Source organism: Dendrobates tinctorius, unplaced genomic scaffold, assembly GCF_039654945.1.
Source record: "Dendrobates tinctorius isolate UK_male_01 unplaced genomic scaffold, ASM3965494v1 ptg000127l, whole genome shotgun sequence".
Lineage (NCBI taxonomy): Eukaryota > Metazoa > Chordata > Amphibia > Anura > Dendrobatidae > Dendrobates > Dendrobates tinctorius.
In genome coordinates this window covers 14,294,306-14,308,103 of record NW_027361795.1, presented here as the reverse complement: position 1 = coordinate 14,308,103, position 13,798 = coordinate 14,294,306, and the positions used below count along the sequence as shown (strand labels likewise).

General features: G+C 40.6%; 1 protein-coding gene across 3 annotated transcripts; it reads left to right on the top strand.

Moving 5' to 3' along the window:
- Nucleotides 1–1,206: 1,206 nt before the first annotated feature.
- On the top strand, nucleotides 1,207–8,451 carry SRSF1 (serine and arginine rich splicing factor 1). 3 transcript variants are annotated; one of them, XR_012219803.1, is made up of 6 exons: nucleotides 1,207–1,611; nucleotides 1,955–2,190; nucleotides 4,694–4,866; nucleotides 5,059–5,239; nucleotides 5,633–5,736; nucleotides 7,932–8,451. XR_012219803.1 is itself a non-coding variant. In XM_073542533.1 (5 exons), exons 1-5 carry the CDS (start codon nucleotides 1,412–1,414, stop codon nucleotides 5,653–5,655), a joined length of 813 nt encoding a protein of 270 aa, XP_073398634.1. In that variant the 5' UTR covers nucleotides 1,207–1,411; the 3' UTR covers nucleotides 5,656–8,451. The 3 variants fall into 3 exon arrangements, 1 of the variants encoding a protein (XP_073398634.1); XR_012219802.1 differs by having other exon boundaries at nucleotides 5,633–8,270; nucleotides 8,391–8,451; XM_073542533.1 differs by having other exon boundaries at nucleotides 5,633–8,451.
- Nucleotides 8,452–13,798: the final 5,347 nt, after the last annotated feature.

Here is a 13,798-nt window from a genome sequence, read left to right as displayed (position 1 = left end):
CCTCCATACTGTGCATTGTGTGCCAATCCTCTCATAATGTGCATCATGCGTGCCCATCCCCTCCATACTGTGCATTATGTGTGCCCATCCCCTCCATACTGTGCATTATGTGTGCCCATCCCCTCCATACTGTGCATTATGCGTGCCCATCCCCTCCATACTGTGCATCATGCGTGCCCATCCCCTCCATACTGTGCATCATGCGTGCCCATCCCCTCCATACTGTGCATCATGCGTGCCCATCCTCTCATACTGTGCATTATGTGTGCCCATCCCCTCCATACTGTGCATTATGTGTGCCCATCCCCTCCATACTGTGCATTGTGTGCCCATCCCCTCCATACTGTGCATTGTGTGCCAATCCTCTCATAATGTGCATCATGCGTGCCCATCCCCTCCATACTGTGCATTATGTGTGCCCATCCCCTCCATACTGTGCATTATGTGTGCCCATCCCCTCCATACTGTGCATTATGTGTGCCCATCCCCTCCATACTGTGCATTATGTGTGCCCATCCCCTCCATACTGTGCATTATGTGTGCCCATCCCCTCCATACTGTGCATTATGTGTGCCCATCCCCTCCATACTGTGCATCATGCGTGCCCATCCCCTCCATACTGTGCATCATGCGTGCCCATCCCCTCCATACTGTGCATCATGCGTGCCCATCCCCTCCATACTGTGCATCATGCGTGCCCATCCCCTCCATACTGTGCATCATGCGTGCCCATCCCCTCCATACTGTGCATCATGCGTGCCCATCCCCTCCATACTGTGCATTATGTGTGCCCATCCCCTCCATACTGTGCATTGTGTGCCCATTCCCTCCATACTGTGCATTGTGTGCCCATCGCCTCCATACTGTGCATTATGTGTGCCCACTCTCATGCTGTGCATTGTGTGCCCATCCCTTCCATACTGTGCATTATCTGTGACCAGCCTGTCATGCTGAAGCTTTTTACTGCGCTCGTTTGCCCAGAAGTCTGCCCGTGTAGGAAACCAGCCCAGCCGCCCGCACTATTGTACAACGACCGACTCGACTCTCGCACAAAACTTTCCCGCCAATGCTGCCACAAAGGCCCGGCCATCCAAAGTAACGCGCGATGTTCTTCGCGCCGCCTGTCGGGTGTGACGTAACGACAGAGGAGGAGGCAGTTTCCCGCTTATATATACGCTTTCGTGATGTGGGCGGAGTTTAGTAGTCGCGCCTCCCCGCTTGGTGGAAGGTTACACTGCACACTCACCATATCACTGCGCGAGGCGGTTCTTTCTGTGCAGGACGAGCTGAAAAGACACGGAGCGCCATTTTGTGAAGCTCATTCACCAGTGACCAGCGGGGAGAAGCCTTTGTGTCCGTCTCTGCCACTTTCCGGGTTTCTCTTATATCGTTCCACTTGAAGACCTTCAGGATGGAGATGTCGGGAGGTGGCGTGATCAGGGGGCCGGCGGGCAACAATGATTGCCGCATTTACGTGGGAAACTTGCCCCCGGACATCCGAACCAAGGACATTGAGGACGTGTTCTACAAGTACGGCGCCATCCGGGACATCGACCTGAAGAACAGGCGCGGCGGGCCTCCGTTCGCCTTTGTGGAGTTTGAGGATCCCAGGTACTGGTGTGAGGAGGCGCCGCTCGTGCTGGAGGGGGATGGGCGCCGTGAGCACGTGTGGGGCTGCTGAGGCGCCATTGTGGTCCGGGGCCTACGTGGTGCTGGCCCACTGTCTGCTCCCATGCCTGGCCAGTGGGGAGGCCCGTGGCCATTTCTCTCTGCACAGGTTTGGCCTCGGTCTGATGCCTGGACCCCCCATTGGGTTATATGCGCTCACTGACCCCTACATGGGGTCGCACACTTCTACTTCTCAGACACAGGCTTCGTCTTGCAGCCTATGTGAGCAGTTATTCAGTCTGCAGCCGTAAAATGTTTATTAACGTGCCTTTTTTTTCTCTTGGAGGGATGCTGAAGACGCTGTGTATGGACGTGATGGATATGATTATGATGGCTATCGTCTACGTGTCGAATTTCCACGAAGTGGTCGAGGGACAGGGGGAAGAGGAGGTGGTGGTGGCGGCGGAGGAGGAGGAGGTGGTGGTGGTGGTGGCGGAGGTGGAGGAGGTGGCGGCGGGGGAGCACCCCGGGGAAGATACGGGCCACCATCCAGGCGCTCCGAGTACAGAGTAGTAGTTTCAGGTATGTTTGCTTAGTGCAGTTTTGTATGTGTGTAAACATGGTTCTGCTTTTCTCACTGTGTGCCCAAATTATTAAAATCTCAGGAATGCTGTAACTTTCAAAAACGAGTTCTAGTTAGTATTTTCCCTGGGAACAAGCTCATGTGCAGAGATACAAAAGCTCAGTGGCTTTTTATTATCATGTGGTTTTTTTAACAGTATTGTCACCCCATTGCTTAGTCTACATGCTTGACATATTTAAAGGAACTCTGCACAGAATGACTAGTAAAACAAAATCTCTGTGCTGCATGGCCAATCCTTTAAATACACCTTCCCGCCTGCTTGTGTTCTCCTGTATCCCCCTCTAACTTTCCTTTGAGCGCTCTGGCTTCATAGAAGGGTGAAGATGGATGGGAAACAATCAGGTGGGAAGGTGTATGTATATAATTGACTCCATCATGAAGCATCAAGCGTCTGTACTTGGTTTGAACAGTGATTGTGCTGACTGTCCCTGTAAAGCAGCACTTTTTTTTTTTTTTCTCTGTGCTGGAGTGGTGCCGCTAATCTTAAGTTCCCCGCCCCTAGTATTATACTTGCCAGCCGCTGTTTCCGGCACTACTCTGCTCACACACCACCATTTTGAATGACCAGAAGTCAGATGGTTACGGTCTCGGGCTCTCAACGTAAGTACGAGAACCTTGTTTTGTACATTGATTAGTTCATAACACTAGTTAGGAACATGAGGTATTATCCCAGCATACGAAGACATACGCAAGGTAAGTAATAAAATATCAACATTACTGAAAATAAGAATTAAACTATTCAAAGAATCCTTCCAAACAGGGGACACATGATATGAATAGGGCAGAACCCCTAGCCCCCCCCCCCCCCCATCCAAAAAAAAAAAAGTGTACACTGAGGGTGGCTAAGACCACAAAAAAAATAAGCCATCCCTAATCCTCAATGTAAACATGAGGCTAAGTGAAACCAGTCTAGGGTTTCGGATAAATCCCACAAGGCTACCACAGAAATAAAGATATAAAAATGTTATGAAGGTAGTTACCTAGGTATATCTGTCAGCTGCCTATGGGGATCCACAGCATGTGTCCCTCCACCCCAATGAAGCTTTGCTTCTTCCGGGGGCAGAGAACTTAAAGGAGGTTTTCCCACAAACAAAAGTTAATTTTATTCAATGTATTTTGGAATAAAATTAAGATCAACAATTGGATGTGTGATTAAAAGAAAAGTGTCCTGTGCTGAGATAATCTTATAAATGGGCCCCTGCTGTTTGCTGTGTATTGGTCTTGTCTGACTGCAGGAATATGGTCTGATCATACCACAGCTCCTGGGCAGTGGAGGAAGCAATACTGACGGTGGGACAGCAGGGGATCACAGCTGAATCTTGTTTTTTTTTTTTTTTTTTTTTTTTTTGTTAAACCATACTTTACCTCAAAGAGGGAAAATAATTTGCGATCCCCATGCTGTAATGTCTGTACACTTCCCCTCCTCCCCTGCCCAGGAGATGTGGTATGATCAGACCATGTGACTGCAGGAACACTTTATTTTAACACATCCAATTGTAGAAATGATTAGTATTCCAAGATCTATTGATTAAAATGAACTTTTCTTCATGGGAAAACCTCTTTTTAATTAGTGGCACCACTCCCAGCAGTTTAACCAAAAAAATTGGAGTGGTTCTTAAATATTTTTACCTGCAGTCTTAAAAAGAAAATAAAATGGCTTTCACATATACTTTAGACCAGAGAGGGCAAACTTTTTAGGACAGAGTGCCCAAACTGCAATGCAAATCCCACTTATTTATCACAAAGTGCAGACACTAATTTAAGCTGAGTACTGAGGTTCATTGACTGGCTGTGGTGGGGTAGGCAGCTTCCATGAACTCTTCAGTCTTGTTGGTACAAGATTCATATTTCAGATCTGTTAACTGGAGCAGATCAAGGGCAAAAAACTTGTCTAGTGAGCAAAATGTTATGGCTTAAAAGGGGTTTTGTAGTGTCTTTGAGATACTGTAGATTGCAAGCCATTGAGGACAGGCTTTTCCTCCTTTTATACCAGTCTTGTCAGATGTTTAGTTATTTTATGTGTATCCCGTTTTTCATGTGTACAGCACCCTGGCATTTAAGAATGCTTTAACAATAAGTAGGAGTAGTGATCATCTGACTCCCTGCTTGGTATCATGCATCCTATTCTAATAACACATGGCCATCTCCTGCCAGTCCGTTGCTTCAGATTATGGATTTTGCTTCAATGACTTTGGGGAGACCAAGGGAACAAAAGAAAATGCTAAACTTTTTTTTTTGCTGCAGGATATGCTGAAGATGATATTTATGATAGTTGCATGAGTTAGTTTCTGTAGAATGGTACATAATAGCAAATGTAGCAAACTGATGCACATGGAATAGTTTGACAGTACTTGATTGTACATTTGAGATATTGAGTCTGGTGCACAGAATGGAGTGTAACAAGGATTTTTTTTTTTTTTTTTTTTTTTTACCTTTTTATAGGACTGCCTCCGAGTGGAAGCTGGCAGGATCTGAAGGATCACATGCGTGAGGCAGGTGATGTATGTTATGCCGATGTGTACCGGGATGGTACAGGTGTCGTGGAATTTGTGCGAAAAGAAGATATGACCTATGCCGTACGGAAACTGGATAACACTAAATTTAGGTCTCATGAGGTAGGTATATTTCAGTGCATATCTCATATGCTGCATGGCTGCTAACGATTATCTTTAGGTTCTGAAGGTAAGAGAAAGTAACTCACAGTACATGGATTCCATCATCTACAGTGACATGTAGAGTTACATCTTGCCTGAAATGCAAAGCTGGTTAAGCTTGGCTTGTTCAATCCCAGGTTCTCTGTTTAATAGGGAGAAACTGCCTACATTCGGGTAAAAGTTGATGGTCCAAGAAGTCCAAGCTATGGAAGATCACGTTCTCGTAGTCGTAGCAGGAGCCGTAGTAGAAGCAACAGTCGCAGCCGCAGCTACTCTCCAAGAAGAAGCCGTGGATCCCCCCGCTATTCTCCCCGCCACAGCAGATCCCGTTCACGTACATAAATAGTTAACAGTGATTTTTTTTTTTTTTTTGTAGATCCTTATCTGTAAACAGTTTAAGTCTTTTGCCTTTTTATTTACTGTTTTGTTAGTTTTGAAGTGTTAAGCCTGTTTTGTAGAATAGGAAGTCTAATTCTTATACCTACTTGTTCCTGCTTGATGATGTCATGCCTAGAAGAGGTGCATTTCAACAGCTGTAGGTAGAACCACACTGCAAGTAACTAGCCACTCTTCAAAAGCACCAGAGCTGGTGTGTTGTCTACAATGTTATTTGCAATTGGGATTTGGGTGGCTATGGTATAAAGTTTTCTTTTTTTTTTTTTTTTTTTTCCTTTTATTTTGTGGGGAAACCTTATTTTACCTTGCCTTTTCATGTGTCTTTCTGTAGACATATCTGAAGAGATGGATTAAAGCATAATGGAGGACATTTCAATCATTTTAGGATTGTCAAATGGAGGCTTGAGGAGGATCAAATCAAATATGGAGGCCATGGTATGACTCCAAGTGCTATTGTGAGATGAAATTGGCAGTATTGAAGTTATGCTATAGTGAAGCCCAATAAAGGCATTCAAGTGTTTTCCTACTGTAACAACATGACATGTTTCAGCTAATGTGCCACAATACACTTGTTTTGTGGACTTGTAGAGTATAATATCAGTACTGCTAACTCTGCATGTCCTCTTTGTGACTGGTAAATATTTGCTATTTTTATTATCAATTAAATACATTTCTAAATCGGTTTGTGTAGACTGCTATAGAAGATTACGATTGTGTCCCACCCACTAACATATTTTGTGTAATAGAGCCGTATGGGGTACTATGACTCTCTGTACCTTTTATTTGAAAACTCCTATATAATTTTTTTTTTTTTCTAGTTTACTGGTCTACCTGATAATATATATATCAAACTGCTAAGCCAAAATCATGACCAGTCTTCTATTATAAGACACTGGGTTTTCTATAAGCTTCAGATGCTTATTAGAATTTGAGATGAATTTATAGAGTTGAATTTGAAGGGAAATTGTGTAGTCCCTGAATATTCATTTAAATCTGTTTAATCTTATGTTCTTCTAAGCAATTTAAAAATTTCCTGTACATATTTTTTGTACAGCAGCTTATATTTTTTTTTTTGGCTTAATCTTTAAAAGGGGTGGTCCAGCTATTAAGCAGAAAGGGCTAAAGCAGGTAAAAAATGCTACCTAGAAAAGAGACCAGCAGCATATGCTGTAAAATGAGAAGCTGAAGAATAGTAGCAAGGGCAACATGTAAATACTGTGTTTTTGTTTTACTACACAACCTTTTGTCTTGGCGTTTTAATAAAATTGGGTAACCCCAATAAAAAAAAAACAACTTTTATATGAGCTCTGCTAGTGCCTGTACTTTGCCCCACTTTAATAGAATTTTCCTTAGCTATGAGAGTCCCAGATCATTTCTTCTCTATTTCACGGGAGCTACAGCAGCTTCTTGCAGACACTAACCACATATGGCCACACAATGCTTTATACATTGCTACAAAGTGAAGTCTTGAACCTCTTACTGGATTCCCACACGTTCAGTTAAAATGATGTATTGCAGCCAGGGCTGTGCAGCCGGTAAGCCATACCTGAGACTGTTCAATTTCCCTGACTCCCAACTTCACATCATTGGTCACTACTGAGCGTGTAGTTAAAGTGCAGCAGATTAATCTAAACTAAAAGCATAGATTAGGATCACAATGTACATTTATAGGACACTTCATAACGTCCCAAATTCTTCAGAAAAAATGTGCAGTACTTCCTGCATTGTACTGCTGTACTCAATTTATTATATATTTTAGGAGTCTGTCCATTTTATAACTCCCAAACGGACATGGCCTCTACAGCCCTGATTGCATCTCATCTGAATACATTGATCTGATGGACCAGCGGCCTTGTTGGTCTTTTAACCAGATTTACTGTACTGATCGAGAGCCTCCAAGAGATCCAATACATTATGTTTTGAGCATGCAACAGACTATCACCTCAATATACTGTTTAAAAGGATACATAATTTGCAATAGTTCTGTAACAGAAAGTCCTACCCTTTACTAGTTCAGGTAGCTATCTTATAATAGTCATTGTGCACAATTTTAACTGGTAACAAAACTGGACTTCCCCTTTTAAAAGAAAAGCTGCAGATTGATAATTATGCCAACATTTGTGAAGGCTTTTTCTGGTAATATAACTATCTATTTACAACCAGGAAAAGTGTTTATGATCATTGAAAGGAATAAAGTGTGGTGCTGCCATACGTCCTGGCCTGATGGTGGGTCTAATGACCTGAAATGTTGAGCATATATGTTGATGCAGTTACTTTAAACTCAAGTCCCATGCTCAGACCAGGGCATAGTCTCCTTATTGAGGCCTTACCTGTTAAGTCTTACAAGTGTTGGGATTCTATGCATTTTCTGATTGAAAAGACCCCAATTGATGCTTGGGTATTCTCCAAGCTTTACATAAGGGCATCTAATAATACTATTCTAAATTCTTTTTCTAATCTTGGAATAAAATTCATTAGTATGGGGAATGTAATGGTTATCTGTGCCATTAGTTTTTACTTTATTTTTTTTATTTTTTTTTTTTAAAGCTGCACATATAACTGATCAATTCCCGGAAACCTATGTTGATAATATCTAACTGCCTCTCTTTTTGGTTTTGCTGGTTGTAAAGGTTTGGATTGGAGAGGGCTCACTGGATCCCAATCCTGGAGCTGGATCATTGGATTCAAATCATAGGAAGGAGTGAATAGGATAGGGAGAATGCATTGCCAGGATTCATGGAGCGGGATCAGATAACAAGAACATAGGAATGGATTCCTGCCCCATCTTAACCGCATTCATGTGGATTTTTTTTTTTTCTAAATCTCAATTGGCTATTGTAGAGATTTTTTGTTTTTGAAGCTCTTAGAATGCAAGAAGGAGTGCATATTTTTGTTTAAAAAATAAATCAAAGAGGAGGCCAGAGGCAAGATGGAGCAATCTTCTGGGAAGGATACATCACGAATAGATGGTAATCAAATGGGATATGGGGGTGGTGGTTGGGGGGGGGGGGGGGTTGGATATATTGGTACAGTATTTCTAACTTTGAATTGTATGTGTCATTTCTTTTTATATATTTTTTTTCTAATAGGTTTTAATTGGCTTTTGAGGATCTTGTATGCATAAACTCAATAAACAAATAATCAAATGTGTTTTCAGTTATTTTGTGTGCTACGCTGCTGGGGTTTTTGGGGAAGCAATGTTGGACGTAGTAGTTTTGGTGTCTTTGGTACAAAAATACCCCCCAAAATATTCTGCTGTAAATGGCACAGATTTCTAACCATAGAAATGACAAAAAAGTGGGGGTTTTCAAGGTGTGCAGTATTTGCACAGGAATTCTTTAAGAACAAGGGTGTACAATGATCTGACATGGATGGTGGTATGTGCTGTCTAGGCAGTACATTCTCTGCAGGACAATGACCATTTGATTTGCAATTTTCCTATGATTACCATCACTGCTGAGCCTGTAAAGTGACTTCACCCACCCTATGAAAGCTATTATACATTTGTCATGTATGGCTACTCAACCAGTTGCCCTCAATTTGCCCCTCGCTCAGCTTGGCAACGTTCATCCTTCCAAGTTAGCTGCCTTGATGGCATGTTGAGTTCAGTGATAAGTCTAAACTACACCTACATGCTTACTGATAGTCACAGATTTATTTGACCATATTTTGAACAAAAGTCTGCATTAAGAAATATTTTATAAACCATAACTACCACTAGTAAATGGCAGAAAAAGAGGCAAATAGCATGATTAATCCATTTTGAAGAAATTTTTTTTTTACTCAATATATAAAATAAACAAGGGAATATGCACAAAATGCCATAATACACAGACCAGAAACCATATCAGAAAATATGACCGGAAAACACCAAAACTCATGTAATCAAAAGCTTATTGTTTGCTAGCAAAAATTATAATAAAATGCTTGATGTAATAGATTATGTGCAAAATTCACAATGAAAAAAAGTGTTACATGCAAGGAGGTGCCAATAATTGTCTGTTACATGTAAAATGCTAGCCACCCTATTGAAAAAAGCACAGCCTTTTATTAAATGCACAAAAATCCAATGTTGAGAAAATGGTGTATAACACCACTCAGAATGAGAATTTGCTTATTTCATATAAATTCCAGTCACCTATACCTCAGAAAAATAAAGTGCTTAATGCAATAAAATTGATTTTGTGTGCAAAATATGCAGGAAAAGTGCATAAAAAAAGGAGCCAATAGTTGCCTGCTGCAAATAAATGCTAGCCACCGTATTGAAAAAGCACCGTCCTATATTCAGTGCACCTACCAAGTCACAATTGAGGGGGAAAAAAGTGATTCCGTTTCATTAGGAATGTGTTCATTCACTTGTTGCATGAAAAGCTGCTAGCCACTTAAATCTCATTATTTTGCTGCATATAAAAAGCTAGTTACCTAGGAGCATAATGATCTCCTGAACTTACATATGTTACAGGTACTGGTCTGGTATATCACAGTCACCCCGACAGCGCCGTTTCGCCTCACAGGCTTCCTCAAACGGGCATGTGTGCTTTCAAAATTGTGCGGCTTTAAATATCCCCTGCACGGCTGATTCAAATGTCGGCGTCAACGGGTTGATATTGCGCGTGCACAGGTCCGCAGACTTCCTCTGCAGTAAAATTGTAACTTCCCGTTCCTCGCGCTATGCGTCACCTGTGGGAGCGAGGCAGGAAGTCACGAGGTCGTCCTGACCTGCACATGCGCAAAACCCGGACACCGAGATCTTATTGAAGTAAACATAAACACTATTTTTGCAGGAAATTACCGACACCACGTTGGCTAATAGGAGGATATACATATAAATGGGAAGCCAAATATACGTTCATATAAAATGTCAAGTAAATGAGTGAAAATACATAAATATTTACACACAGCATAAATATACACAATATGCATATATCGCAATAAGTTACAAGTGAATACACAATTATATTGATGTGATTTTACAATTATACAAAATATGTGCATATTATAAAAAACTACATCCCTACAATGCATCATTAAAATACATACTGAATTAATATTATACCCCCCATGATAATTATACATATGCGAACCCAAATACATGTGAAAAAAAGCGGGATAAACTCCATTTTCTTGTGAAGTGCTTGCATATGATGAATTGATTCAGATCTTGCGATCTAGATAAATATGGTTAATTAATTCACACCACCGGATCTCAGCGTGTATAAGGCTTCCGGTAATATCTCAAAAACTAAAACAAAAAATAAGTTAAAACCAACATACAAAAACACACAAAAGGACAAACAGGATAAAATAAGGATGGATGGAAAAGGAATTATTTTGTCATTCATAGGAATGCGCTGAAACCTAAATTTTCATTAAGGCCTTGTGGGGCCATTGTTCCCAGTAGGAATATCCAACGACTTTCTTTTTGAGCTAATATCTTACCCAGGTTACCTCCTCTACATCCCATTACTATTTGATCTATTGCTTTAATTTTTAAGCCGGAGGGATCACACTCATGATGCAACTTGAAGTGTCTGGGGAGGGTTTTTAATCCCATCAAAATCATCAATGACTGCCGCTTTCTCAATATCCCTTACGTGCTCCCTGGTCCTAATCCTAAGTTCACGTGTGGTTAGGCCTATGTAAACTTTATCGCAAGGGCAACGGGCATGATAAATCACCCCTTTGGAGGTACAGGTGAGCATCTTGCGAATGTCGAATATTTTAGACCCATCATGATTTTCAAATTGTTTACTTTTGGAATGATTACTGCACGACTTGCAAGGAAAGAAACCGTTTAATTCAGTTTCAGATTGTCCAATAGAAGTAGCAGAATAATGGCTATGTACCAATAGGTCTATGAGGTTCTTCGAGCGTCTTGTTGTCATTAATGGATACTCTGGTAATAACTTTTTCAATATCGAGTCAGATTGTAATACTCCCCAATGTTTACGCATAATATTGTGTATATGCTATGTGTAAATATTTATGTATTTTCACTCATTTACTTGACATTTTATATGAATGTATATTTGGCTTCCCATTTATATGTATATCCTCCTATTAGCCAACGTGGTGTCGGTAATTTCCTGCAAAAACAGTGTTTATGTTTACTTCAATAAAATCTCGGCGTCCGGGTTTTGCGCATGTGCAGGTCAGGACGACCTCGTGACTTCCTGCCTCGCTCCCACAGGTGACGCATAGCGTTCCAAGCGCGAGGAATGGGAAGTCACAATTTTACTGCAGAGGAAGTCTGCGGACCTGTGCACGCGCAATATCAACCCATTGACGCCGACATTTGAATCAGCCGTGCAGGGGATATTTAAAGCCGCACAATTTTGAAAGCACACATGCCCGTTTGAGGAAGCCTGTGAGGCGAAACGGCGCTGTCGGGGTGACTGTGATATACCAGACCAGTACCTGTAACATATGTAAGTTCAGGAGATCATTATGCTCTTAGGTAACTAGCTTTTTATATGCAGCAAAATAATGAGATTTAAGTGGCTAGCAGCTTTTCATGCAGCAAGTGGATGAACATTCCTAATGAAACGGAATCACTTTTTTCCCCTCAATTGTGACTTGGTAGGTGCACTGAATATAGGACGGTGCTTTTTCAATACGGTGGCTAGCATTTATTTGCAGCAGGCAACTATTGGCTCCTTTTTTATGCACTTTTCCTGCATATTTTGCACACAAAATCAATTTTACTGCATTAAGCACTTTATTTTTCTGAGGTATAGGTGACTGGAATTTATATGAACTAAGTGAATGCTCATTCTGAGTGGCGCTATACACCATTTTCTCAACAGTGGATTTTTGTGCATTTAATAAAAGGCTGTGCTTTTTTCAATAGGGTGGCTAGCATTTTATATGCAGCAGACAATTATTGGCACCTCCTTGCATGTAGCACTTTTTTTCATTGTGAATTTTGCACATAATCTGTCTATTACATCAAGCATTTTATTATAATTTTTGCTATCTATCAAACAATAAGTTTTGATTTACATGAGTTTTATGGTGTTTTCCTGTCATATTTTCTGATATGGTTTCTGGTCTGTGTATTATGGCATTTTGTGCATATTCCCTTGTTTATTTTATGTATTGAGTAAATAAATTTTGAAGAAATGTTTTTATTATGCTTTTTGCCTCTTTTTCTGCCATTTACTAATGGTAGTTATGGTTTATGAATAATTTTTGAGGTGGTATTTATACTTCTTGGACATTTTTTATATGTTCAGAAATATTTGCAGACTTCCTGTGAAATACCAGGGAAAATCACTCATTTACATTATCCTTGCCTATGGATTCTCAAACCTAAAGTATGGAGTTTTTCCCTGCTCGGAACCCTGAATTGACAAATTATTTTACTTACTGTCATTAATTCCAGTGTTTTACAACCGTCTCTCCCTATACATGCACGGAGGATGTGACCTGTCACTCCAGTTCAGCGTGCTGGGTACCTGAATAGTGTCCCATGCGTCTTCGTCTTTGTTTGGCAGCCATTAGCTGTTTTGTTTTTTTTTCTGAAATACTGATATTGTGCAGTCAGTTTGTCACCTGCTGTCGGTGAATTGGGCAATTGGGCATGTATGAGATGTCTGGTTTCCTTTTAACACCTTCACCACTGAGCCTTTTTTTTTTTTTCACCTTCATAACCAAGCCAAATTTTTACAATTCTGACCAGTGTCGCTATATGGTAGTAACTAATGTTTCAATGGATCCCACTGATGCTGAGATTTCTTTTTTCGTGACATACTGTACTTAGTAGTAGTACAAATTTGTTGGATTTGACTTGCGTTTATTTGTGAAAAATCCCAAAATTTAATTTAATTTTGTTTGCCCTTAAATTAATTGTCATTAGAAATAGTAAATAAATAATATTTTCCACATGTCCACTATACATCAGCAATGCACTTTCTATTTCCAATAAATTTGTATTGGGTTTTATGAAATTTTTAAGGTTTGGGTAAATACAGGAAACAATAGGTAGGAAGGAAAGGTATAAAGGGACACGAACAAGAATAACTAGGAAAAAAGAGGGAAACGGAAAATAAAAAAAAAAAAACTATGACGATAGGGGAGAGACAGGCAACATACACTTCCATTTATACATCTATTAAAGTAGCATAACATTTCAGCGCCTAAAACAATATTAATAACAGTAAAGTAGGCCTACAAAGGTACATTTTGATAATTAAAGCATACAGTACAGACCAAAAGTTTGGACACGCCTTCTCTTTCAAAGAGTTTTCTTTATTTTCATGACTGAAAATTGTAGATTCACTCTGAAGACATCAAAACTATGAATTAACACATGTGGAATTATATAATTAACAAAAAAGTGTGAACTGAAAATATGTCTTATATTCTAGGTTCTTCAAAGTAGCCACCTTTTGCTTTGATAACTGCTTTGCACACTCTTGGCATTCTCTTGATGAGCTTCAAGAGGTAGTCACCGGAAATGGTCTTCCAACAGTCTTGAAGGAGTTCCCAGAGATGC

What these genes read in the sequence shown, in the direction of transcription:
- SRSF1 (XM_073542533.1), top strand. Translation starts at nt 1,412, where the DNA reads ATGGAGATGTCGGGAGGTGGCGTGATCAGGGGGCCGGCGGGCAACAAT. An exon ending in GTGGAGTTTGAGGATCCCAG is followed by an intron (nt 1,612 to 1,954) that starts GTACTGGTGTGA and finishes TTTCTCTTGGAG; the next exon opens with GGATGCTGAAGACGCTGTGT. An exon ending in CCACAGCAGATCCCGTTCAC is followed by an intron (nt 5,240 to 5,632) that starts GTACATAAATAG and finishes GTCTTTCTGTAG; the next exon opens with ACATATCTGAAGAGATGGAT.